General features: G+C 39.0%; 1 protein-coding gene across 8 annotated transcripts in view; it reads right to left on the reverse strand.

Moving 5' to 3' along the window:
- The window catches only part of ECPAS (Ecm29 proteasome adaptor and scaffold), a 98376-nt gene that overhangs the window by 23945 nt on the left and 47769 nt on the right, over nucleotides 1-26662 (reverse strand). For all 8 annotated transcript variants that reach the window (XM_022579067.3, XM_022579065.3, XM_022579063.3 and 5 more), the window contains 20 exons: nucleotides 24861-24980; nucleotides 22873-22958; nucleotides 22565-22643; nucleotides 20443-20492; nucleotides 19346-19412; nucleotides 19130-19252; nucleotides 16550-16653; nucleotides 16027-16150; nucleotides 14299-14379; nucleotides 13066-13291; nucleotides 12541-12632; nucleotides 10697-10831; nucleotides 9724-9886; nucleotides 9102-9274; nucleotides 7826-7927; nucleotides 4588-4711; nucleotides 3160-3305; nucleotides 2670-2724; nucleotides 1629-1743; nucleotides 905-973 (listed from right to left, as the gene is read on the reverse strand). In XM_022579067.3, coding sequence (XP_022434775.1) covers nucleotides 905-973; nucleotides 1629-1743; nucleotides 2670-2724; nucleotides 3160-3305; nucleotides 4588-4711; nucleotides 7826-7927; nucleotides 9102-9274; nucleotides 9724-9886; nucleotides 10697-10831; nucleotides 12541-12632; nucleotides 13066-13291; nucleotides 14299-14379; nucleotides 16027-16150; nucleotides 16550-16653; nucleotides 19130-19252; nucleotides 19346-19412; nucleotides 20443-20492; nucleotides 22565-22643; nucleotides 22873-22958; nucleotides 24861-24980 — 2234 coding nt within the window. The remainder of the gene's footprint in view (nucleotides 1-904; nucleotides 974-1628; nucleotides 1744-2669; nucleotides 2725-3159; nucleotides 3306-4587; nucleotides 4712-7825; nucleotides 7928-9101; nucleotides 9275-9723; nucleotides 9887-10696; nucleotides 10832-12540; nucleotides 12633-13065; nucleotides 13292-14298; nucleotides 14380-16026; nucleotides 16151-16549; nucleotides 16654-19129; nucleotides 19253-19345; nucleotides 19413-20442; nucleotides 20493-22564; nucleotides 22644-22872; nucleotides 22959-24860; nucleotides 24981-26662) is intronic.

Here is a 26662-nt window from a genome sequence, read left to right on the forward strand (position 1 = left end):
TTTTCTAAGCTACAGCGTCCCAATCCTGATAACAACTTCTTCAAGTCCTGTTAACTTCTCTCTGTATTTGCTCAACTACCTGATCTTTTTCATTATTTTGTGAAAAGTGAGCACTTCTTTTAAAACTCAGAGGGAGTCTAGAGGGAGGGTAAGTGGAATGAAACAACTTCAGTGTGAAAACATGGAGCTACGGGAGAGACAGCCTGAGGCAGGGCTCTGGGGACTCCCCAGCAAGGCCCAGCAAGCTGCAGCTGGACCTGAGGGTTTTCAGAGGAAAAGCAACAGTACAACCATGACGGAATAGTGATAAGACAAAAGAGGTAAGGCTCTACGAATTAATTTGAAATGCCAAGCTAGTGGACTCCAAAGCACCAAGTAGAGATGTCCCTCCAAAAAACTAGGTGCACTGCGTGCTGATTCCTCCCTGAGGACCCGCTGGCTGGGAGCTGACAGAACTGCCCTCAGTCCAAGGTCAGGTCCTCCCCAAGAGCAGCCCACCACCAACGGCTAGTCACTGAGGGCGTGAAAAGACCTGAGGAGGGGACACAGAGCAGGACGTCCCTGCAGGCCCTCCCAGCCCAGTCCCAGAGCTCTGTGACGGGTCACGGTCTCATAAGCGGGGGCAGCAGGTCACCTCCTCCTCGGCCACTGGACCTGTCCTGCCTCCTCAGTCCCCCAGGGTGACGACTCCAGGCACCCTTCAATAAACTTCCAGCACACACACCTCCATCTCAGTCTGCTCCCCCAGGAAACCCAATCTAAAACACTAGGCTTTTTCACTGACATTTTCTTCTTCCACTAACACACAACACCTCCCACGAGGGTGGAAATCAACCTGGTGAGCACCCTTCCCAACGGAGAGAAGATGTCTACAGTGACTGACCAATGGATCTGGCACACTTACCCATCAGGGGTTTTGCCAAGGCCTCCTCCTTGAAACACCACTGTCTCTCCAGAAACTTCATGCTTAGTTCTAAACGAAAACAACACCAAGAATTTAAATTAGCCTCGAATTTTTCATACCACCATTCAACTAATGCATACATTTCATCTGTAAACTGATAAAATCAAATTCCCTATCAAGTATCTACAGTGTGCAAGATGTAAAAGTCAACTAACCCTTCCCATCAGCCAGAGGATTTTGTAAAATGAAGTCTAGGAAGAACAAATAGATATAAAAGACATCCCACATAAAGTTATACTGAGTTAAATGTGGTCACACATTGAGAACTATTCTTCCTACAAGGAAAGTAACATAAAGCAGAAACCAATTACGAGAATGACTGCCCGCCTCTTCCTCTTCACAGATCGGACCTGCGTGACACACTTCCTCTCCACACCTTCATTCCATTTAGCCAACGGTAATTACGGTACTTCTGTAATCCAATGCTTTACCTGTCCCAAGATCATTCAATTTTCGAAGGCTGAATTACTGGCCTGTTTCTAAACAGTATACACTGGATAATTAAACTGCTATCCACAGCATAACAATCGATGATTTGCAATTTAGAAAAGGCTTAATAAACAGGAAAATCACAAGCTGAACTTTCCTTCCTCCACTTCATATTCTCAGTATGTGCAAAACTTGCCCTGCGTGTTCAAATCTGAAATTTTCAAGTTCACTGTACCTTTTGCCAGTCATCAGTGTTTCTACAAGAGTAGAAACCAACTCCTGTTGATCTTGTTCATTGCCCAGTTCATACACCAACCCAAGGCCTTTTGAGGCAACATCTTGGCTAAGTTCTACACAGAAGTCAGACAAAACAACATTCTTTTAAGAAAAATTTGTCCTCTGGGCATCAAGTTAAAAAAAAGTTAAACTTGTAACATTAACCCAAAATTATATCAAAGTAAAGATATGAAAACATAATCAACCTGCCTATTTTGTTAAAAACATACTAAATCATCTGAGTGGACACGACACCAGCAAGTCTCTGTAAATGAGAACTACATTCACAGAACATCCAACTCACAAGCCAAGTCAACCCTGCTGGGCCTTAGTGTGCAGTGCATGGTGACAAAGGGTCAGTGGAGGCACGTCGCACACATGAGAGGTAATCACAGGATTTAAGGACGCCCACGTGCAATTTTTTAAATGAAAAGTCAACATTAGACCACATGTTTAAAACAATTAATAAAACAAAGCTACTATTTAAATGTCTAACACAAATATTTGCACTCTCTCCTGGCTTAAATCACAAAGAGAAAAGGAATTCTAAGTATTAAGAGAAAAAAGCTATTATTTGGTACAAGCATGAGTTAAAGAAGGCCTCGGCTCCACTTTTAAATGCAAAACTGATCTAATGAATAAATGATCTAATGAATAAATAAATACATTAAGAATCAAGTTTCCTGTAGCCTTCTTTTACGTTCATTAATCCAGGTTTTTCAAAATTTAAAATACAAGTTTAGGGCTTCCCTGGTGGCGCAGTGGTTGAGAGTCCACCTGCCGATGCAGGGGACACAGGTTCATGCCCCGGTCCGGGAAGATCACACATGCCGCGGAGCGGCTGGGCCCGTGAGCCATGGCCGCTAAGCCTGCGCGTCTGGAGCCTGTGCTCCGCAACAGGAGAGGCCACAACAGTGAGAGGCCCGCATACCGCAAAAACAAACAAACAAAAATACAAGTTTAAAGAAGTCTGGAAATCAAATATTTACCAATTACTTACCATCATTTTCTGACAAAACAGAAACAAACGCACTCTGAATTTCTTTAAGATGAGACTGAAAGAAGAAAAAAGGCATTCAGAACACTGAAACTCTACCTCCTTGGGAGAATAAAAATCTTGCTCTCAGGGTACACAACCCCGGTGAAGTCTCACGACCAGAGGCAGTCACAAACCCTGCTGTGCTCTCATCTTGGAAGGTGGCCAAATTACCTGAAGGCTGTGGCACTTACAGGCGGTCTAACGCACACAGTCTGAGCCTCCCCCATCCTCACCACTTCCTCTGACATTGTACCTTCAACTTAAGAATCATCTTCCAGCCCATATATATCAGGTACCATCCTTCATTCCTTCATGTATAGCTTATTTCAAAATATGTGTTACTGGTTAGTGGCCCTCACCCTCATACACTTCCCCTCCTACCACCTTTCTATTATAAATACTTCATAAACAGTTTCCAACAGAGCTGGACCACATTTACAGAATGGCTTACCTTCACTTCTTTATGGGTACTTAGCTTCCTCACAAGGGAAAGGAGCCAGATGCAGGCTGCTTGCCTCACATGTGGGTTGGAGCTGATGATATGTTTATTTAAAATCACATCCAGCACCCAGGGGACCACATCATTAACTTTAGCTCCTAGGGAAAGGGAAAGAATGATAAGAAGCAATTAACATAACTGAACAGAGCTCCCTGAAAAAGATAAAATTTTAATCAACATTTACTCAATACAACAATCCTACAACATATTAAGATCTAAATGACTAAGGTGTTTAAATAAATTGCTGAAGGAACTGATAATCATTCATTTCAGAACCTAGCATAAACTAAATAACCTTTCAAAGGTACTCAGATAACTTTAGTTCCCTAGAATGAAAAATTATCACTATCATGGGGGAGGCTAGACATGTGTAGGGGTAGAGGGTGTGGGAAACCTCTGCACCTTCCTCTTAATGTTGCTCTGAACCTAAAACTTCTCTTTTTAAAAATCTGTCTTAAGTTTTTTTAATACTCATATGATTAATGTAATTTTACTCATTTAAACAGTGACAGCGGAAAAAAAAAGTATTTCTCTTCCTTTATGTTTCCTTTTAGACCTTAATTGCACATGCAGTTTTTAAAATAAATATTTTTTATTTGTTTTTAAATTTTTATTGGAGCATAGTTAATTTACAATGTTGTATTAGTTTTGTCTTAATTTTTAAAAATTATCCCCATTCTTTCTAGTGTCAGCAATTTTTCTTTCTCTACCGTATCTTCCCCATCTCCATCTAAAAACTAACAGGCAAACCAACCTCTATTAACCTCACTTTCCTCCTCCAGCTACTACGCCATTGTTCTCCTTTCCTTTGTCACTTCAGAGTTCCTCAACCTTGGCATTACTGAGGTTGGCAGGACGCTCTGCTGTGGAGAGCCATCCTGTGCCCTGTAGGATGTTCACAGCATACGAGACATGTGAAATCACAGTACCTGTAACATGTCATCAGAAAACGCATGCCCCTTCACCTGTGTGGTCACTAAAAGCCAGAGGGACTTAGTGAAGAGGCACCTGCTGCATGACCTGCACTGTGTGATAAAGGATTAGGGGACACAAAACTTGGAAACTGCTAGGCCTCAACCTCTAACACTGGCTAACCACACCAATCCTCACGAATAGAGCACAACTCTGAAGGTAATCGATAGCTAACTCCCCTGGCCTGCTTTGCCAAAGGACTAAAGAAACAGTTCTCATTCATTTTGTGCTCAGTCTCCTTTAACCAACTATCTTTCTCGACTGAGCCAAACTGATAAATACATATATAAATATTGGAAAGAGAGTTAAAATGGAATGTATACATTTTTTTCTTTTGCTCAAAGGTGATAACAAGAACAGAAGAGGGTTACTTGGTGGTAATAAACTGATTAGCTGACTATATGGTACCGGCAGGGGGCGTATATTCTTCTTCAGCCACCAGCCAGGCATCCCGGGCGGCCACAGAACTAGTTCCTATCGCAGCGCTGGTGATGGCTTCGCCGATAGTGAACTGAAGCTCTATCTGCTTGGCCTGCAGTGAAGGGGACAAAAGTGAGGAGTCAGAGAGAACATTGCCCCAAAACATCTGTTTCCACAAAAAGCCTGCTTACTGTCCTGTTTCTCGGCATGCTTTGCTTTCACTCTTTTGCCTGCAATGCTCTCAGCTAACAGGATGGTTGGAAAGTGAGGCAGGGTGAGGGAACGGAGAACCCAAGAATGACTTGAGGATCTTTTCCCAAGTCTGTGTTGCACTCTTCACCCTCAGCAGAGAACCACTAAGCAGGGATTTTTAATCTTTGGAAGAATGGAACCATTTACTTGGGGGAGAAGGGCATGGACTGTGAAGCCATATGGATCTTGGTAGAAATTCTGTTTCTCACCAGCTACATACACTTATTTAAACTCTGAGACTCAACTCTGTCATTTGTAAAATGAGCATAAATAATACCATCATCCACCTCGTCAGGCCATAGGGATTAAACGAGGTTAACGTACATAAAGCATCTAGTAGACATTTGATTGGTAGTAACTGCACCCTTAACAGCGGCCTTTATCATTTACTAACAGCTCCTCCTCTCTGCACGCTTAAATTACATGATATCTGCAAGTTCCTCTCAAATGGTTCAGAAAAAAAACCAGAGAATGACAAAGCAAACATGGTAAAATATTATAATTTGGTAAGTCTGGATAAAGGGTATACAGGAGTTCTTTACATTATTCTGACAACCACACTGTAAATTTGGAATTGTTTCAAAAATCTAAAGTTTAAAAAATTCTAAACTATACATACTCAAATTTTTAAAATCAGATTTAGAAGTTGACACATCTCACAATTTTGAACCACTGACTAATATGGAGTTGGGCCAGCCTCAGCTCCGTTTGGCATTTTTCTCTAATGTTTGCTGGGAATCAGAAAAGACCTAAGAATAGGAGAGTAAGAAGAGAATGAAGAACAGAGAATATGAAGGGTATGGGAATATGGGCCTTTTCGGAGAATACTGTAAAGCATACAGACAACAGTCTAGCCATTTCCAAGCTTAATCAACTAAATGCTCTAGGCTTGCTGAGGTGTTAAGTGCTGATACCACACACTTCCTACTCTGAGAAAAAGTATTTGAAGGCTTCAGTCCTACAGCTTTCCTGGTCAAAGTTTCTCTTGGCAACTCTAAGCTGAGAAAAGGTTATCTCAACACAGAGGATCCCGTATTAGGGAGTCATTTTATGTGCCTGTTTTTACCTGTTTACATGTTAATAACAACATAGTTGGCATTACAAACAAAAACAAAACTCCCTAACTCTATTTGTGAAGATAATATCCAGATTTTGCTTTAAATATTCTAGAAATAAAGAGTGGGTAAATAGGGATCATTATATTATTATTCTCTCTACTTCTGTGCATGTTTGAAATTTTCCATAATAAAAAGTCAAAAGAAACAACAACAAAAAAAACCTTTAGGACTTTGTCCTAGATGACTGTGAAGATATTTTGCTTCTCTTGATTCCTGCTTTTTTAAAATTCTCCTCCTTCAGTCTCTCTAGCATGTTTCAAGCTTTTCATATAGTTCTGTACTTCTAAACTCTTAAAATAATGTCTTCAGTAGCAAGTTGAGAACCGAGAAAACCTTCATTCATTTAAACAAAACTGGAAGAAACCCATCTCTATCATAGATATATAAAAAGAAAAAAGATGAGAAAGGAGACATCACAAGCTTTTCCCCAAGATGTTACAATGTCAGTGACATCCAGGGAGAATGAGATATGGTTATAATTTCTTGTCAAAAAATGTCACCTTAAAAATACTCCATCAAGAATCCAGAGACCTGCATCCTAATGTCGGCTCTATCACTCAGCTGCCTTATTCCTCAACCACAGCTCTCCTCTCTCCATCCTCTCTTCCTTCAAGGCCCAGCAGCGACTTTGCCACCAAAAAACGTGCACCAGCTCCCCCAGACAGAAGTGCTCACGCCCGCGTTCGTGAGTCCACTGCCTTACACGCAAACGTCTCTACATTCAGTTACGCTTCCAAAAATGTTTGAGGTCCTGCTACTACCAATTACGCTGCCAGGCCCCTGTTTTATAAGGGGGTGAGGATGGGGGTGCAAAACAGCCTTTGCCTTCAGCCTAGTGGGCAATTAGCAACTGTGATGAATGTTGTGAAGCAAAGTACGGAGCAGCATGAAAGCACAAATAAATAAAGAAATCTACTCTAGTCTGAAGGGTCAGGAAACTTTTCAAAGACCTATAGCAACAACCTGAGAAAGAAGGAAGCATGGGTCTGTCAAAAGCTCAGAGCAAAGAAGGACTAAGAGGCTGGTGAACAAAAGCGGCTGGTGAGTAAGTGACAAGAACCAAGGCCCAATCACGGGCCACATCAGACTGTGTTAGGTCACTCATCATATTGGCTAGCAGTTGTCTACTTATAGGTCTTCTCCACCACACTGGACATTTATCTAGAAGACAGAAGCAAAGTCATCAGACTCAAGGGCAACCAGAACACGCCTGGCACCCACTCCCCACATCTAGCTGAACAGGTACGTTTCCCCTTCTACCTACACTGCGCCACGCTTTACTCAAAAACGATGAGAAGGGCTTCCCTGGTGGCGCAGTGGTTAAGAATCCGCCTGCCAATGCAGGGGACACGGGTTCGAGCCCTGGTACGGGAAGATCCCACGTGCCGCGGAGCAACTAAGCCCGTGCACCACAACTACCGACCCTGTGCTCTAGAGCCCGTGACCCACAACTACTGAGCCCGCATGCCACAACTACTGAGCCTGCACTCTAGAGCCCGTGCTCCACAAGAGAAGCCACTGCAATGAGAAGCCCGCGCACCGCAACGAAGAGTAGCTCCCGCTCGCCACAACTAGAGAAAGCCCGCGCACAGCAACAATGACCCAACACAAGCCAAAAATAATAAATAAAAATAAATAAATTTATTTTAAAAAATCATGAGAAAAGGACTTCCCCACAGAGGTGATTTAGTCAATGCTACGATTACCACAGTGATGGACCCACAGATGGTACTCAGTAAGTACTTGGTGAATAAATGAATAAAGTTTTAATTTAAAACCTCACAGCATGCAAAATTCCAAGTTAAGAAAAATGCCTTTTGTTTGAATGACTAACAACCAGATAGCAATATAAATACCTCCACAGAATCCATCAGACCTTGCAAGAGGAGTTTCTGGTGAGGAAAATCTCCATCCCCAACTGGAAAATACCCCAGTGTTTGGATAGCTCTTTCCTTCATCTGGAAGAACACAGAATTTTTTTTTTTTTTTTAATGAAGTATATAACAGCTTGGTCCCAGAAAAAATGTTTCCAAAATGAGAAAGCAGGGAAGGGGAGTCTGTCTAACTAATGCATCAGCACAATTTTTTTTGTAAGTATCCAATTTTACAGAATTATGTCTATAAGACATTGGAGGTAGAAAGACATAAAACTGAGTTCATTAAGGGTCCACAGCTGCAAAAGAAGGAAGAACAAAGTCTTTAACTAGTTCATTATCCTACAAGCTATAACAGTTATAAATGTAGATTCTGGGCCCAGAGGACCTAAGATCAAGTCACAGCTCGACCATTTTAATAGCCTTTACAACTGTGTGACCTCAGGCAAGTTACTTAGCCTCTCTGTGACGCTATTTCCTCATCTCTGAAAATAGAGATGACAACTGTACCTACTTCACTAGATCTTCTGGGGATTCAATTAATTAATGCATGTGAAACACTCAGCATATGCTTGGCAGATTGCAAGTGCTCAACAATGGATGGTAATGAGTAGTTGCTAACATCTAATAAAAACTACTGTGATCTCAGAAAGTTTTAAATAGTCCCTAGATCAAGAATAAAATTACATATTTATTAAACTTGTAGTAAACTGATTTTTCTGTTCATTAAATCATCTTATACTTCAACACTGAGGTGTTCTTATCCCAAAGAAAATTTTTAAAGTCTATGAAAGTTTTTATCTAAAACTAAAAAAACCATAAGTGTCCTTTTCCTCAGAGATTACTCACACTGCTTACGAATGCCCAGATTTCTTAAAACCAAACTAAGTATAGGAAGTTAAGATTTAGATTTGATCTGAAATTACAAAAATCGTTAAACTATTTAACACTTTATTACCCCCCTTTTGCATGACACAAGAATTACCTGATGCGTTTAATATTTACCCAAATCTTAACAGTTATGGGCCTAAATTGGAGTAACTGGGTCAAACGGTACACACACGAAAGCAGTGCACAAATCATCCCCAACTCAAAATTAAACAGTCACCTAGACTTTCTTCTTTACCACTCTTTTTCACATTCAGTCCTTCCTCCAGCTGTAATGCCATCTATCCTGACTATGATTCTGTTTTTATTCATTTATTTATATATGAACAGAAAGAACTTCAGAGAAGAAGGATAAAAGCAAGAGACTTGCCTTATTTGTTTCTTTACTGGAGGGTATTCTATTTAGCAGGCTTTCCACAAGATGCAACTTAGTAAAGCCAGACCCCTCACTGGGGACTGGGAGTGGACCGTTTCTGCCGATTTCACCCAGGGCTGTACAGGCGGCAATTGCCAGGAGGGGTGATGTACTGTCCAAAAATGAGCCTGTAAACACATTTAGACACAAAAGAATTTTACATCATCACCCCTGGAATCCAAAGCAACCAGCAATGCACTCAAGATTTTTTTAAAGACAGCAAACCAAAATCAAAGTCTACAAACATATTTTCCAGTTGATAATTTGTTAGCATTTCTTTAGTAATAAAACACCAGAGTCATGTCCTTTCTTAATGTTTACAATTTTTCCCATAATGGAATCATCTCTGTTAAATAGAAACATATAGAAAAATATATATATAGAAAAACTAGAGTACTTGCATTGTTATTAAAAACAAAGAATTTATTCAGCATCAAGATTTTGTGGAAAAACCTCGTGTATTTAGAGTGCAATGCTACAAAAAGAAATTAATATATTACAATAAATTTTAACCTAATTAAAAAAAAATGTAACCTACTTATGCGGACATCCAAATCAGCATAAACACATTAATTACCGATAGTTTCTGTGGCACTCTGAATGAGTTCCTCTTGTTCGGGCAGAAAATCAGCATTTGTCTCCACGTCTTGCTGCTCTGCCGTTTTCATTTTCTTCTTAGCCAAATATCTTCCTACTGTGAATCCCAATGCAAGCAAGGATCCATGCTGTATCTCCGGGCTCTGGATTTAACAACACAATACCGTATGTCTGTCTCTCTCACACGTGCGTGAATGCAATGAAATAACCGTGTGTTCACTACAGTCATCTCCCCAATAAAATATAAGGCCAAAGAATAAAGTGATCATGTGAGGTTCCACTGGATGTTAATAAATAGGTTAGGGAACAAGAGAAAACTTGAGTTTCAAACACAGAATTCTGAGAAGTTAAGCTGAGTCCTGACTCACTTGGATTTAGATTCCTTAATCCCATACCCAACTCCAACTATGGGTGAGGTGACTCCACTGCATGCTCTTATAAGCACCCACACTTTCTTCTAGCTTATAAATAACACTTAGGTAAATACACCGTCATAACTTTCAAGCATAATTTTCCTCTACTGCCAACAAAATACAATGAACGGATCCTATTTCTAATTGCTAAAACCTCCAAATGCAAATAAAATATTTGAAAGCACATGGTTTCAACAGTGTTTCCTAACAGGACAGGTACAATGAGAGGTGGCAGTAGATGGGGAGGAAAAAAGGAACTAACATTTCTGAGCACCAAGCACTACTAGAGCTTCTCATGTATCCACTCCCTGCCGTATTCGTAGAGCTTAAAACAATGCCTATGAGACACAAGGCACTCAAATTTGTTGACTGAACTGACTGAATCCATGTATTATTTATCTCATTTAATCTTTACAATCATAAAGGCAAGAAATTTATGAGTTCGTTTTACAAGTGAGAACACAAAAACTAAAAATATATTAGATGCTTTTGTAAAACTATTTCCCACAAAAAAGGACAGAGACAAAACTGATAACATACATGATTGTCTTTTGTAGTCTTTACAAGCTGTTCTATCATTGACTTCAACTCGTTTCCTGACACTGTAGATACCACCACAGAATAAAACAATGCTGCCAGTTCACGCATCTCTTCTTTACTGCTATTCATCAGACTCTGAGCGGTGTAGAAAAAGAAATACACACATAATATATGATCATCTCCCTGCTGACAACGTCTAACATTTAAAACGTTATAATGTTCAATTTACTGGTAACTATGAGAAAAGAACGCAACAAGCTATTATTTCAAAACGAAATAAAAGCGGAGGTATAGACCAAAATCTTACGTGCATTTTCATCAAAGATACAAAGTATAAACAGGTGGAATTAATACACAGCTGATCTGAAACAGAGGTCAGCATGTGTTTTCTGTAAAGAGCCAAATCTATCGCAACAATTCCACTCTGCTATTGTAGTGCAAAAGCAGTCATAGACAACAAATGGGTGTGGCTGGATTCCAGTACAATTTTACAGACACGCTAATTTTCACATGTCAGGAAATTTTATTCATCTTTTAATTTTTTTCCCAACCCTTTAAAAATGTAAACAGTATTCTTGGCTTGCAGCCCATACAAACAGGAGGCGGGCCACATTTGGTACATGGACCACAAGTTAATGACCCCTGATCTACAAGATCAAAGGTCAAAAACTCTAAGATCATTTTAAAATCAGCAAATATTCACAAAGAATTAAAAAACCTTTTTAAACTAGAAGCGATTTCCTGAGACTAGATTTTCCAGAAAAGTACAAAACTCACTCCTCTTGGTAAATTACCTTCATGCTTTCACACTTAAATAACTGGTACATTTTACCATAATTCAAACTGCATTTTCCAAAAAGAACTACATTATGTAGCACAAAAGGTATACAAAACTATATGAGCCAGAACTGTAATAAAAAAGATTATTCACTGTTCATCTGAAATTCAAGTTTAACTGAGTATCTTGCATTTTTATTTGCTAAACCTGGTAACCCTTTTGGTGTGACCACGGGACAAAAATACTCTCCAACATGGCCAGTGGGAGTGTGAATTGGAACTACTCATATGGAGGATATGCATTATCTATTAAAATTGCATCCATGTGTCCTCAATTCCACTTCTGGGGAATCTACCTAAAAATATACCCACTCATATTCAAAATGATGGATTGTTCATTGCAGCAGGCTGGAAGTACCCTAAATGACCATCGATAAGAACCTACAATAAATTATGGCACATTCATGCAGTGGAAAACAATGAAGTTGTTAAAACAAAGAGGATGTTCTCTCTGTAGTTATATAGGAATAACTCCTTGTTCTAACACTAAGCGAAAGAAGGTACAAAACAGTGTGAAAAGTATAATACCCTTTTGTGTGAAAAAAGGAAGAAAAATCAAAAATGCTAATTTCACTTGTGTGTATATGCATAAGTAAACTCTAGAAGGGACACCATATACAAATAAGTGATAACCTATGCATGTCTGTCAGGTGAGAGAGGAAGAGGCAGGAAGGTGAAGGGATCTGGGTAGCTGAGAGACTATGCAAAGGAGACGTCTTACATAATTGTTTACTTAAGTTATATATATTTATTACTTTTTTAAACTTTTAAAACAGAAAAATAATTTTTTCTTACTTATAAGACTCCCAATTCATCTCCCCCTCTCACCTAAATGGATCACTGCAATATATGGACCTACTCGCTTCCCAGTAAGTGTTTAATGATGAGAGTTTCAAAATGACCTAAAGGCAGAAAAGGCCACAGAAACACTGGTAGGAAGGCGACATCATGAGACCAAAGTTTAAAATATACAGAATCAAAAAGAAATACACATGCACAGGATATACCTTTATCCATTCGGTTTTGTCCACAAATTTGGTAGCCAGCTTTTCCGGATACACTGAGACAGCTTCCAATAGACAGTACATGACTGGCAAACCTAAATAAGAAGGAATTCAGAACCATTCTGATTTCAAGAAAAGCAATAAACGTACAGGGATCACTAACTTCCTTTAAAGCATAAGGCTACAGCTTTAGGAGGCATTCCCCAGTTCTACAAAACAAAAGTTAACCTAAATACAGTATGTGATTCAATACACAAATTTACAGACTTATTGTCTATAAAAAGATGCCCTGTTCTTCACACCCACTTCCAAAGTAAAAATATATTACCTATTGTTAAGCATTTCTTTCTGAAAAAAGAAATAGTGTATCAAAGATGAACTCAGGCAAGTTTAGAAAAGAAACAGAGATTCATGTTCAGTTGCAGGAGAGAAGACAGAAAATAATTTTGCTATAAATTCTCAGCTGAGTTTAAAATTAGATTTTTGCTTAAGTGCTTTAGTATAATCCTCAGCGGCATGACCTCCTACCTCCAACACCTGCTAACAGCTGCTGAAGCAGGCCGATGTAGATCTGAACAGGGTTGGTTTCCCCACTCTTGGAAGAAGACGAGGAGGGTGTTGCCTGGCTGCCCGACATTAAAGTCCGTATATAGCGTCCAATGGCTGGGGCGTGATCTTGCATATCAGCCAAACTCTGAGAGGTGGGCACCACTCCCGCACTGTGAGCCAGGCACATGCGCAAGTACAGGACTATCTACAGACAGAAGGAAGAAGGACACCAGATAAGCGTCTCAAAAAATCAAGGCAGGAGATGTTCTTCAAAGTGACAGTTTCCAGCTTTGATTCCCCACCTTCCTTCAAAAGCTATTCAACAACCCTCACAGAAGATGGAAAACACGACTTAACGTGTGAACTGAAATTATCACAAGGGAGCAGAATTTATATAACCAGTTTTATAATCCAAAGAGTGCTTTTTAACAGAGTTTAGTGGAGTTAAAACACAAACTCCACTTTTACAGTCTAAAATATAACAAGGAAAATCATTATTTTTTTTTAAAGATGTGTGTGTATGTATGTGAGACAGACAGACAGACAGACACTGGGCAGAAACCCGGGACCAATGATCTGTTCCTGTGGAACTTGAGCTGCATTTAACCTCCACTGACACGAGAATTTGAAAAAATGGGTTCAAATCATCTACAGAAGAGTAGCTACGACGTCATTAAAAACCTCTGACATAAATTAGCTACTAAGGAGTCCTCTGGAAGCTCTTTCCTTGACAGCTAGAACAGGACAGGCAGTAATTTCATCGTGAGTCTTCTTACTCTGAACAAGATTATCTCTTGCCATTTAATTAGTGCAAATCAATGACTAAAACAATAGAATTTCCCTTAGCAAACGAGATAAATTAATCTAATTCTCCAACCTTCAAAACTGGATAATCCAAATAACCTCAATATATTGTTGGCTTTAAAATTCAAATCTAATTTGCTGTAAATTCCCAATAGCAATCAAGGCAGAGCATCTACTTCTTTCACGAAGAGAATCTCACTGAGACAAATGTATTTCTAGACTCCACTATGATTTAAAATAATACCAATTACTAAGTACCGTTTTCCTAATAAACAACCTGGTATAAAACAATGACGTCACTATATGGGTTTACCTAGAACACAAAAAATTCACGGTCATCTCTTTGACTGTGACATTATCGTTAAGAACCTTTAGCGAAAGCAAAATAGAAATATATGTCAGTCCTACCTCTCCAAAGGCTGCTGGGTTAAATGGAAGGACAGTGGTCCCGGTCATGTACTTGGCTGGCGTTTTCATTCGATGGGAAGCCTAATAAAAATAAACCCCAAAAATCAATTACTGGAAAACAAAGCACGTGTACCCTTTCTCAACTCAAAAATAACTGTATTTCTAGCTACATTATTGTCTGTTACTGTTTTTTTTCTAGTCAAAACATTTTTCCATTAATCACGCTTGATTGTGCATGGACCTCAAACCCTAAGTTACAGATGTGCTGCCTTTTGACTGGCTTGTTTAAAAAGAATAAACCTGGGCTTCCCTGGTGGCGCAGTGGTTGAGAGTCCGCCTGCCGACGCAGGGGACATGGGTTCATGCCCTGGTCCGGGAAGATCCCACATGCCGTGGAGCGGCTGGGCCCATGAGCTATGGCCGCTGAGCCTGCACGTCCGGAGCCTGTGCTCCGCAACGGGAGAGGACACAATAGTGAGAGGCCCGTGTACCGCAAAAAAAAAAAATAATAAACCTATAAATCAACTATACTTTAAAAAGAAAGGAAAAAAGAAAAAAGCTGCAAAGATGACACAGTAGCAAGTAAAAAATATAAAATAAAATAAAAAGAATAAACCTACTCCAGGCATCTACTGACAGTCACCCCAGGGCACTGCATTCCAGTTATTTTCATTAATAACAGAGGTAGAAGGAAAATATTAGCACAAAAGCATCTTCTGCCCACAAATATGACAGTGTTATGGAGAAGAGAATCATGGCTGCTACATACTGACCTCCAGCACCCTTAAGATGTCTATCTAAGCCAAAAGCTAAGACCACCAGTAGAAGTGAAAGGCTGTAAGGTATCCCCCCCAGCACACCAAGAGAAACATCAATGTAAAAAGTAGGGTAGTGTCAGGGTGGGGGGTCATGACTGTCAATACTCTGATCTACCAGCAAAAACAGGAGACTTGCAAAAGCAGATGCAATGCTCTCTTATGATCATGGTGGAAAAAGTCTGAACTGCTCCCTGAAGCATTCTTAAACTTATGCTGCCCTAAATAACGCCCTTAAAAATTAAAAAGGTGTATTTTAAGCATGTCATGCGAAGGGGAAAAATTTTAAACACAGCCAATAAAAATAATGGTACAAATGAACTTATTTACAAAACAGAAATAGAGTCACAGTTGTAAAAAACAAACTTATGGTTACCAGGAGGGAAAAGGGGGGAAGGGATAAACTGGGAGATTGGGATTGACATATACACACTACTATGTATAATATAGATAAATAATAAGGACCTGCTGTATAGCACAGGGAACTACTCAATACTCTGTAATGATCTATATGGGAAAAAAATCTAAAAAAGAGTGGATGTATGTTTATGTATAACTGATTCACTCTGCTGTACAGCAGAAACTAAAACAACAGTGTAAATCAACTATACTCCAATAAAAATTGTTCAAATAATAATAATAAAAAATAAAATAAACACAGCCAAAATGTTGAAAAACATAAAAGGAACTGTAAGTAATTTAGATTTGGGCAAAACAGATTAATTACATTTGAGATTTATATTTTTCTCCTCACTTCGTACCTTCCTCTTATTGTATTAACATTGTTAGAAACTTTACTAACCATTCAACACTTAGTGATTAGCATTTTTAAATGTGTCACCTAAAAAAATGTAGGTTTATTTTCATCATTCATTATATGACTTAAACTATTATCTGAAGTTAAATACCGTACCTTTTCCTGGATATAATATACCATTTCTGGGAAAGATGGCATCTGCTTAGAAGCACTTTCTTTTCTGTTTCTACCAGGAAGACACCTTAAAACTCGTTGTGCCTCTCCATGAACTTCCTCCCGTCTTTCAGAAAGATAAATAAGAAACATAAATAAATTTCACCAACTGGAGAATGATCATATGAAGACTAAGAAGAGCAATTTTATTTGTCATCTGTCTCAAATATATTTTTGGCTATCTATGCAAAGAGGCATAAAATACATGATAAGCAATCGCTTCTTTTTGGAAATTTCATTAGATGTGGAGAGTCATGTGGCTTTCATCTTTGAATTTTACCCACAGGAAAAAACAAGACAGGATATGACTACAGGTCTATATATTGTATCAAGGGAGCCATATTTTTAACTCTAATAAATTGCTCCTAAGTTCCACAGACGAACACTGCAAACAACATAAATTTTATTCAATTTTCAACTAAATTTTAAATGAACCCAAATTCAAATTAACACTTTTGAAACTTACGGATCTCCTGCAGCTAATAAGAGCAAATATCTGGACGGTATATGGTCTGAGGGAAACACCGTGCTGGCAAATTTCACAGCCACTTGTCGAACTTGAACTTCAGGCTATTTGACACATAAACGCACGAACACACACACATACACACACATACAGAGATTAAAAAAAAAAGAATTCAATTACCAACAACTCATTCCAGTCGAGTCATTTTAATTGTAAACAATCAAAATTTAAGTTGATATCTCAATAAATATATCTAAATAAATAAAACATCATTTAGTCAAGATCTTTAATCATGTTGTTTTAAAAGTCTCTGGACAATGACATTATTTAAAGAATACTATTATGATCTAAGAGGACACTCCAAGTAGAGCAGGAAACCCCACCAAGGCCATAACCAGAGAATCTCTCTGTAGATGTACATCCTCAGCCCAACCATCAGACCAAGGTCACTGTGGCAGTTTCTAGCCACCACCTCTGCTTCTCCAACTCTTAAACTCTCAGTCACATGAGTGAAATTCAGATATTCTGCAGGGAACACAAACAGAGCTTACTTGGAATCCCTACAAATTTAAAGCAAAATACCACCAACGCTTTCAGATTAGCTCTTAAATTAAAACTGACTCCAAAGCAAAGCTTCAACTACATAAATATATCCAATTAACTTAAATCGATTAAGACTGTAATCTACGAACAGGAAGTTCAACCAGAAAAGCAGCTGTAGAGTCTACTGATGATTAAGCTCTATTCTCATGTATCTTCCCCCTGGGTCATTCCTCCAGTCACAACGTAAGTGAGATGAGAGATGCTTAGAAACATGTACTCCCTCGTTTATTCAGGTGTTCTTGCCCTTTAGCATTTTTGCAGCTACTGTAAAGGGCAATGATATTAAGGACCAGTCTATATGATTTAGCCCAGGGTCTGGCTGCCTTACATGTAGTCTGAGAAAAGAAAATAAATTACCTTTGGCTTCGTAATACTGTTACATGATTTGATCTGCATAAGTATAACCAGCACCCATGTGCATTATACAAGCATTCCATTTCTTTGTAAGGTTACCTACAAAAAGTTTTAAGTATTTGACTCTAATGAGCTTCCAAATAAGCCTATACTTCTTTGTCCATGTTATATGATCATGAGCCAGGTACACTGGACACCAAGAGCATTTGACAGTGGGACACTATATATAATAAGCCTTCTGAGTGTACATAATTATCCTGTCATATTTCAACAGAAACCAGATACCTTTCTGAACCTTTAATAATTCCTCAATATAAATGTGTTAATAAACATGGCTGAAGACCTAACGAAGACCCAATGCAGCCAAATTTCAGTTAAGATGCAATTCATATTAATCTCACCAATATTTGACATCATTCCCTCTTTAATCTCCCTCTCTACTCCTAGAAATGGAGGACAAAGAACTGACTAAAGCAAATACGTAATGTATTATTTTATATTGCATATTATATATCATGTATACATATGTGTATATAACCACAGATATTAAAAATTCTCCTGCAAACTCCCATGGCAGGCAAATGAAGAAGACTAGAAGGAAGAAGAGTATGTTTGATGGTACTGGCTTACTTCCTACAGACTCATTTTGATCCATAAATTGTGTCTTTCTTTCCTTCTGCTTTTCTCCCCCAATGTTACCTACAGAACTCCACCTCAGTGGACTGTAGTGCTCAGCTACCACTTAAAACAAAACACTTGCAACTGGGAGAGCATGATATTAAGAACAGTTTTCCAACAAGGAAGGCTTTAAACATAAGGCCTCTGTGAATATCACTACTCTTTCTTCCCTAAAATCAGATTCCAATAACGAAGAATTAAAAGCAGATCATAAATCACAGTCCAAGTGAAAGCAAATATTCCTCTTCATTATAGAGAGTTAAGGCAAAAAGCAATTCAAATTTTGATCTTAAAAATGTAGGGGGCGGGCTTCCCTGGTGGCGCAGTGGTTGAGAGTCCGCCTGCTGATGCAGGGGACACGGGTTCGTGCCCTGGTCTGGGAAGATCCCACATGCCGCGGAGCGGCTGGGCCCGTGAGCCATGGCTGCTGAGCCTGCGCGTCCGGAGCCTGTGCTCCGCAACGGGAGAGGCCACAACAGTGAGAGGCCCGCGTACTGCAAAAAAAAAAAAAAAAGTAGGACTTCCCTGATGGCGCAGTGGTTAAGAATCCGCCTGCCGACGCAGGGGACATGGGTTCGAGCCCTGGTCGGGGAAGATCCCACATGCCACGGAGCAACTAAGCCCGCGTGCCACAACTACTGAGCCTACACTTTAGAGCCCGTGAGCCACAACTACTGAGCCCATGAGCCACAACAACTGAAGCCCATGCACCTAGAGCCCGTGCTCCACAATGAGTAGTCACCGCAATGAGAAGCCCACACACCACAATGAAGAGTAGCTCCCACTCGCTATACCTAGAGAAAGCTCGCGCGCAGCAACGAAGACCCAATGCAGCCATGAATAAATAAATTTCAGAAAAAAACTGAGAGCTTAAAAAATATGTTTAAAAAGAAAATGTAAAATGCATATACCACCAGCCATTGTAGTTCCCATAGTTGGACCTACCTTTATTAAGTACGAAGCCACAAGTGCCTCCATGAGAGTCCGCTGTGCTCCTTCCAAAGTGCTATAAGCTCCAACCATCATGGATAGTGCTTCTTGAATAGCGAGTCGCGTCTCGGGCTCTTCCTATGAAGATGATAAAAACAGTGTTTCCCTCCCTGTTGGGTTTCCAAGTGAGCATCCAAACAGAAAGCATACACTTGCCAGGTGTTTCCCTACCTTACATAGGGCTTCAAAGAGCTGCTGCACAAGAGCTATATCCTTAGTAAATAAATGGGGCATTCGACTGTAAGAGAATATGAGGTCATCATTACTATCAAAAATTTCCATAAGATGGAAAAAAAAAGAAACTAAACACAAGCTTTCCTAAACTTGCACTTTCACTTCTGAACCATGTGAGCATCACTGGATTACCTCCCCCAAAGAACCAAACACTTTTTAAAGTAAATATTTAATTCTTCAACTGTCTAATAATGTAATTCTAGATTAATATACCTATTATCCAGATATTCTTACTAGAATATTCCATGCATTCAGTTAACATTTCTGATTTTAAAATAAAGAAAACAGACGAGGCTAAATGCTATTTAAACTAATGACTCTGGTGACAAGGAGCTTTGTCACTTCATGCCAACACACAAGGGACAAGGTTTGTTGACAACCCTATGCTGTATCCGCTGATCTGAAGTGGCTGTCTTCTGAGCCCCCAAACTCCTTCCCTACACAGTGCAGAAGAGCAAGACCTAGTCTACACAGGCCAACACAGAGCCTGTGTGTACCAGGGTGTAAGCAGCATGTAGTACCACTGAGGATGCTGCTCCTCTAGCTCCCTGCTCTGAAATACAGTGAAGGAAGAGGAAACCAGGAGGAACTGGGTACAGGAAACCATACCAAGCAGAAGACAAAAAAATCCAACTTTGGAAACAGGGCCGCTCAGAATCATAATATAATGCTATCAGAAAAGAGAATCGCTAGAAAAACTCTTGATTATAGAGATTATAAACACTGGTAGTAAGTAGCAACAAGAACACTTAAGGTCAATCAAATGTCTCTAGGGTACAAGAAAACTGTAACACATTATGACACAATCCAGTTCAAAATCTCATTTCAAGACTGCCATTTAATATGGTAACACATCTTCAGATGTAAGTTAAAATGTCTCACATTCATTATCCTTCTACAAGGAAGACATTGCTAAACAACCTATGACCCTTTCAGAATCATAATAAGTTTATTCTCCATCCATTATTAAATGCCACAATTTTTCTTAGTTTACCAACAGGAGGATATCTCTCACTGAAAAAGAGTTTACTCACCTGGAGAGTTTTCCAACAGCTGAATATGCCATTGACAGTAGCTTAGGATCCTTGAAATTAAGGGAAAAAAAAAAAAAAGAACAAAAAGCAGACAGAACAAAAAACAGTAAACAGCAAAACCTTTTTGCTGCAATTAAATGCATTACTTTACTCCTTGTTAAACCTAGGTCTCACCCTGCCTAACTATATGATATCAGCATCTGAACAAAACAAAAATGTCCAAACCCAGAATGCATCACACTACTAAAAGGAAAAACAAAACAAAACTTTACCTCCCCAACTTACTCCAAAAGGAAAATGCAGTGGTCATATATGAAAAGGTTCTCTTAGCTGGTGCTAAGTTCAGGATAGTTTCAATACTATATAACCTGCAAAGACCAAAATTCACCACCAACGTACTAGGAAAACAGCTTAACTTATTAGAAAATTCACCTGCCCAACAGGCTAGGATCCACTCTTTCTCACCCAAAATTGTAGTAAGCTGGGGAGCAACTGTCTAAAAATCTGCACCATAAGAAACAGCTTCTTCTCATATCTTCCACCATAAAAAATTAAAGGGATCATAGTATTCGGGTGAGTTAATGAGGTTCCCACTCAAGATACAGATAGAATTTTATGTGGTTGTATGAAAACCAATAGTCTGACATTACTTAGAACATAGTAACACTTCTATGAGCTGAAGTTTATACACTTAACATAGGATTCATACACCTACATGGCCACTCTTACAGACTCATCTGTTGGGAAGACATGCAGTGTCATCTGGAGGTAAAAGGATTACAGCCCTGTAGTTTATCTGGCCTCTCTAACCTATCTTCAAATATACAGTTCCTCCCCTAGAAGCCCCAAAGCATTTTCATTTCTACCAACCATCCAAAGAATCTGACTACGCCATAAAAATAATCTGAAAGTTTCCCAAGGCCTTATGAACCATGCAAGCTCTATTCAATCAACAGAAGAAGACAGGAGAGTCAGGCCTAACACTGCCCCAAAGCACAGCTGCACAACAAATGAATAGCTTTTCATTAATAATATCTACTAATATGCCTTTACTGTGCTGAATAATTTACATGAATTATCTCATTTAATCTTCACAATAATCCAATGAAGTGATACTATTATCCTCTTTTTTGTGATAAAGAACAGAGGTCCAAAGAATTTAAGTAACTCACCAAGGAACAAAACTAGAATTCAAACTCAATTCTAAATCCAAATGGCAAAATACTGGTCACCATACTACTGCAAACATGCATTCATGTTTAGCTAAGACTTAGGAAGAAATACTAACTAGAGTTCTTGAAACCTTACCTTTTTTAGCAAATTCCCCTGAAATACTAGAAATGGTAGGAGTAATACAGCAAGGAAAATCAGGATTTGAAAATCTACAATCCAAGGAATCCTCATTCCACTTAGCTTAAGGAATCAAAAATTTACTGAATGCATGTTCTGACAGAGTTTGTTTGTTTGTTTTATCATCTTTATTGGAGTATAATTGCTTTACAATGGTGTGTTAGTTTCTACTGTATAACAAAGTGAATCAGCTATATGTCTACATATATCCCCATATCTCCTCCCTCTTGCGTCTCCCTCCCACCCTCCATTTCCCACCCCTCTAGGGGATAAAAAGCACCGAGCTCATCTCCTTGTGCTATGTGGCTGCTTCCCACTAGCTATCTATTCTACATTTGGTAGTGTATTTGGTAGTCTGACAGTTTTGAATCAATAAAATCTCAGTCCCTAAGAATTAACACTTTCTCAAAACAAGAAAATCCAAATAGACCTATATGGAAATAAATCATAAAGTAAAATTTAATTATTTTCATTCCATTTTTGCACAGTGCCTAAAAGTAAAATAAAATGTACTAGCTTTTTAAAATGTTATTTAAAGAAATGGTAAGACAACCTCAAGATCCGTATCAGTTTTTAATACTTATTTCAAAAAAAACAGGGCAAAAGATGGTGGTAATTTCTGAAATTTGCACCACTTCAATTAAAAATGTTAAGAAATGATGGAACAACAGCAAACTTTAACTATATCAACATATAGACCAGCAAAGTTTATAACAGAAAATACTTTAAAATATAAAATGTTAACAAAAATTTAAAAAAACAAGTCACTTACTTCTTTATATTCATTGATTAGCTTGGTGAGGCCATTCAAAAGCATTGGACCTAATGGCTTAATCTTGATTTCTGGACAGCTTTTTGAAAAAATAACACATACAAAGCAAGATATAAGAATCTCATAATTACATATCTTTTCAGATTATTACTTAAAATAGAGACATAACTGAAGTAAATTTAAATAATCTATTAAAATATGAAATATTTTAAGATAAACAAACACGATTTCTTTCTAGGTAAGACATACTTGCATCACTTCATCACTCCAACAGCTTGAAGACTTTATAAATAGTTCAAAAAACTTACGTTACACAAATGTGATGCACAAACTGCAGGGATAATGTTCTTAATTTTGAATTTGTATTTGTACCAAAGAGCCCATCATACACCACCTATGAAAAAGGAACAAACGTCAAGAATACCAATTAACAAGAATAGCAATTTACTATCTTCAAATACTATTAAGTATTCAACAATAGGTCTTTTGCACTACGCCTTGTTCTTCGAAATCAATGCAGTTCTCTTTCATACAAATATTTTAGCTGACGGCCTTAGGAAGCCAATCAGTAGCTTCAATTAACAGTCTGTGGAGTAACAACAAACACAATGGTAGATGTTACAAGTCTGCAAAATTCGTGGGGCTACCACTAGGAAGCAACACAGAGTTCACGCTGCAGTGGGCTGCCACTCTCATGCAGGGGACGTGAGCAGAGAAGATTATTTTGGGGGTATTAGGTTTCTTAATTACATGTGGACTCATTTTGAAAACATAAATAACTATAAATAAAGCGTACACCTACAGGATGTCTATGAATATTCTGCCACAAACTTCTAGCTGCTTATTATATAATGTAGTGTTACTACAACCAAATTTTCTGAACCAAAATTATCAAAACACTGTCAGGGAAACAGTGCCTGGAAAGTGAAATAGAAGAAGCTCTGTGATTATTTTATGTTTATGGAAACACAGAACAGAGTACTTGAAATCAGTCAAATATTAGAGAGCCAGATACTGGGAATAAAAGTTGTATCATCTAAAAGGAGGAAATAGCCACTTAAACAAGCCTTAAGAGGGAAAGATGCGAAGGCAGAAGCCAGTGTCCACCACACACATACAGGGAGCAAGAGGACAGTGTTCTTACTTTGGGACTGAAAGAGATGAGAGGCAGCAAATGGGAACATTTCAGATAGCAAGGGGCACACCGGAGCAAATCCTGAAACTGGAGTAGATGTTTACCAGGCTACAGGGGGGAGGGCCACTATGCCAGGAGTGGAGACACAGAGCCATGAAAACAGCATACTTAAACAGCAACAATCTCTGTTGGAGCATAAGGTACAGGGCAAGGGTATGGTGAGATAGGAGACCAGAAGGGACATAACTGCTGCCTTTCCACCATTTACTGAGAACTTGCTAACTGAATGAGTACTAGCCACCCTGCTCTAAAGCTTCTACCTGCTAACCCACTCAGTCTTTACAACATTGCTATGAGGTAACCGCTATCACTACATCCATTTTACACATTTTTTTTTATGTTTAAAGAAAAACAGGAAAAACCCTGAGGCTTATTTAAGATCAAAAGTAAGTAACTAATGACAAAATTATGCTCAAATGAATCTGTCTCCAGAACTGAGCTGGTCATTACTTGGACCAAAAGGCAAGAGCTTTTCCGGAGGGGCTCATATCCCACACCAACAGAGTACAAGGATTTCCAACTGCAAAAATAACTCTGGTGGCAACACAGAAAACAGACTGGCTGTGGGGAAGACTAGAGGCAGGGCAACAAGAAGACGACTGTGGCAAGCAGAACAAGAAGTGACAATCTCCATTAACATCAGCATTCGGCAGACGGGGGTGAAGACACTGAGGCAGCAGCATCCAGAGGTTGTGGCCGCTGCCTTCACGAGGGATTCCAGTCAAGGATGACTCATTTTTCCACCTAAGTGACTAAGTTTCTGGTGCTACCATTTTTGGAAACACTCAGAAAAGCACTAGTTTGAAAGGAATTATCACCATACATTTAGGGAGAATGGTAACCATATACAGCAAATATTCTGTAATAAAAATTTATAATACATATTATACATAATATATACATTAATATATTGATAAAATATATATTTTATTATAGCTATAATTAAAAAGTATTTTCTGCAGCTCAACTTGAGAAAGAATCTCATTAATCTTGTTATACATATCAACCTACCTCCTGAATATCCATTAATGCAGTTCTTTGTCTAAACAAACATGAAAGTTGTAAACAGGCCATTATTTTTCTCTGGAAAGAATGAGTTACCTGAATGTTAGCCGGGAACGTTTCAGCAGCTTGTCTAGAACGAAGGAGGTGGGGGACAATCTTTAACTTAACCCTTGTACTGACTGGGTCCCTTTTCAGCTCTGGCTTCAGAACTGCTCCCTGTTGAAAATATGTGTGATTATAACTCAGCACTTCAAAATTATTGTGAATTGAAAAAAAAATCATGAGAGATCATCTAAATCAATGGTCGCTCAAACTTTTGTTTCAGGATCCCTTTATACTCTTAAAAATTACTGAAACTTCCAAAGAGCTTTTGTTTATACTGAATACCTATCAATATTTAATATACTAGAAATTAAAACTGAAAATATTTTAAGTACTTATTCACTTAAAAATTGGGCTTCCCTGGTGGCGCAGTGGTTGAGAGTCCGCCTGCCAATGCAGGGGACACGGGTTCGTGCCCCGGTCCGGGAAGATCCCACATGCCGCGGAGCAGCTGGGCCTGTGAGCCATGGCCGCTGAGCCTGCGCGTCCAGAGCCTGTGCTCCGCGACAGGAGAGGCCACAACAGTGAGAGGCCCGCGTACCACAAAAAATAATAATAATATTAAACCCATTATATACTTTCATAAATAACGTATTTTTAAGAAAAATAAAAAACTATATTTTCCAAAACAAAAAACTGCACTGAGACAGTGGCATTGTTTTATATTTTCTGTAAATCTCTTCACTGTCCACCTTAATAAAAGAAAGCTGGATTCTTATATCTTTGTCAGCATTTAATTTGTTGTAATATGTTGTTTTGTTTTAAGTATGTTAAAAAAAAACAGCTTCACAAAGATATGTGACCGGAAAAGTGGGGATGGTTTCAGCCTTTTCAGGTAATTTCAGATACTTGATGTCACCCCCAAACTTGATATGCAATAGGTTCTTAAAGGTTAACTGCCATGTGGATTTGAAACCGTATCAATGGAACATCTGCATACTGTTCTACTAAATTCCACCAGTCTATCTGCATACTGAATGGCTCCCTTACCCTGTATGCTTCTGTAACATCACTGGTCATTTGGAAAATAATGGCTCACCGAGTTAAGCAAATATTTCATTACAAAACATAAACGCGTACACAAAAAAAATCACATTAATATCATGACCAATCTCATCAGAAAAGTCTGTAAGCACTGACAAGCTGTCAAGCTCATCGTGATGAATACAAATTTCCCAAAATTCTAGCTTTTGCTTAAAAGTTCAACTTTCATCTTTGCCGATAAAGCATGTTAACTGCTTTCTTGAAGCCTCATTTTTTCATTTTAAAAGAGAAAATACATGCCAAATACCCATCTCAATAATGAGAGTTTGCCTCTCTGCTCTTTTTTTAAAATAAATTTATTTATTTTTATTCATTTATTTTTGGCTGTGTTGGGTCTTCGGTGCTGCGCATGGGCTTTCTCTAGTTGCGGCGAGTGGGGGCTACTCTTCGCTGCGGTGCGAGGGCTTCTCATTGTGCTGGCTTCTCTTGTTGCGGAGCATGGGCTCTAGGCATGCAGGCTTCAGTAGTTATGGCTCACGGGCTCTAGAGCACAGGCTCAGTAGTTGTAGCACACAGGCTTAGCTGCTCTGCAGCATGTAGGATCTTCCTGGACCAGGGCTCGAACCTGTGTCCCCTGCATAGGCAGGCGGATTCTTAACCCCTGCGCCATCAGGGAAGCCCAGTTCTTAGTTTTTTAAGGAACCTCCATATTGTTTTCCATAGTGGCTGTATCAGTTTACATTCCCACCAACAGTGCAGGAGGGTTCCCTTTTCTCCACACCCTCTCCAGCATTTACTGTTTGTAGATTTTT

This window comes from Delphinapterus leucas, chromosome 6 (assembly GCF_059928025.1).
Source record: "Delphinapterus leucas isolate spDelLeu-1000000601 "Yukka" chromosome 6, BTC_Dleu_Yukka2, whole genome shotgun sequence".
Lineage (NCBI taxonomy): Eukaryota > Metazoa > Chordata > Mammalia > Artiodactyla > Monodontidae > Delphinapterus > Delphinapterus leucas.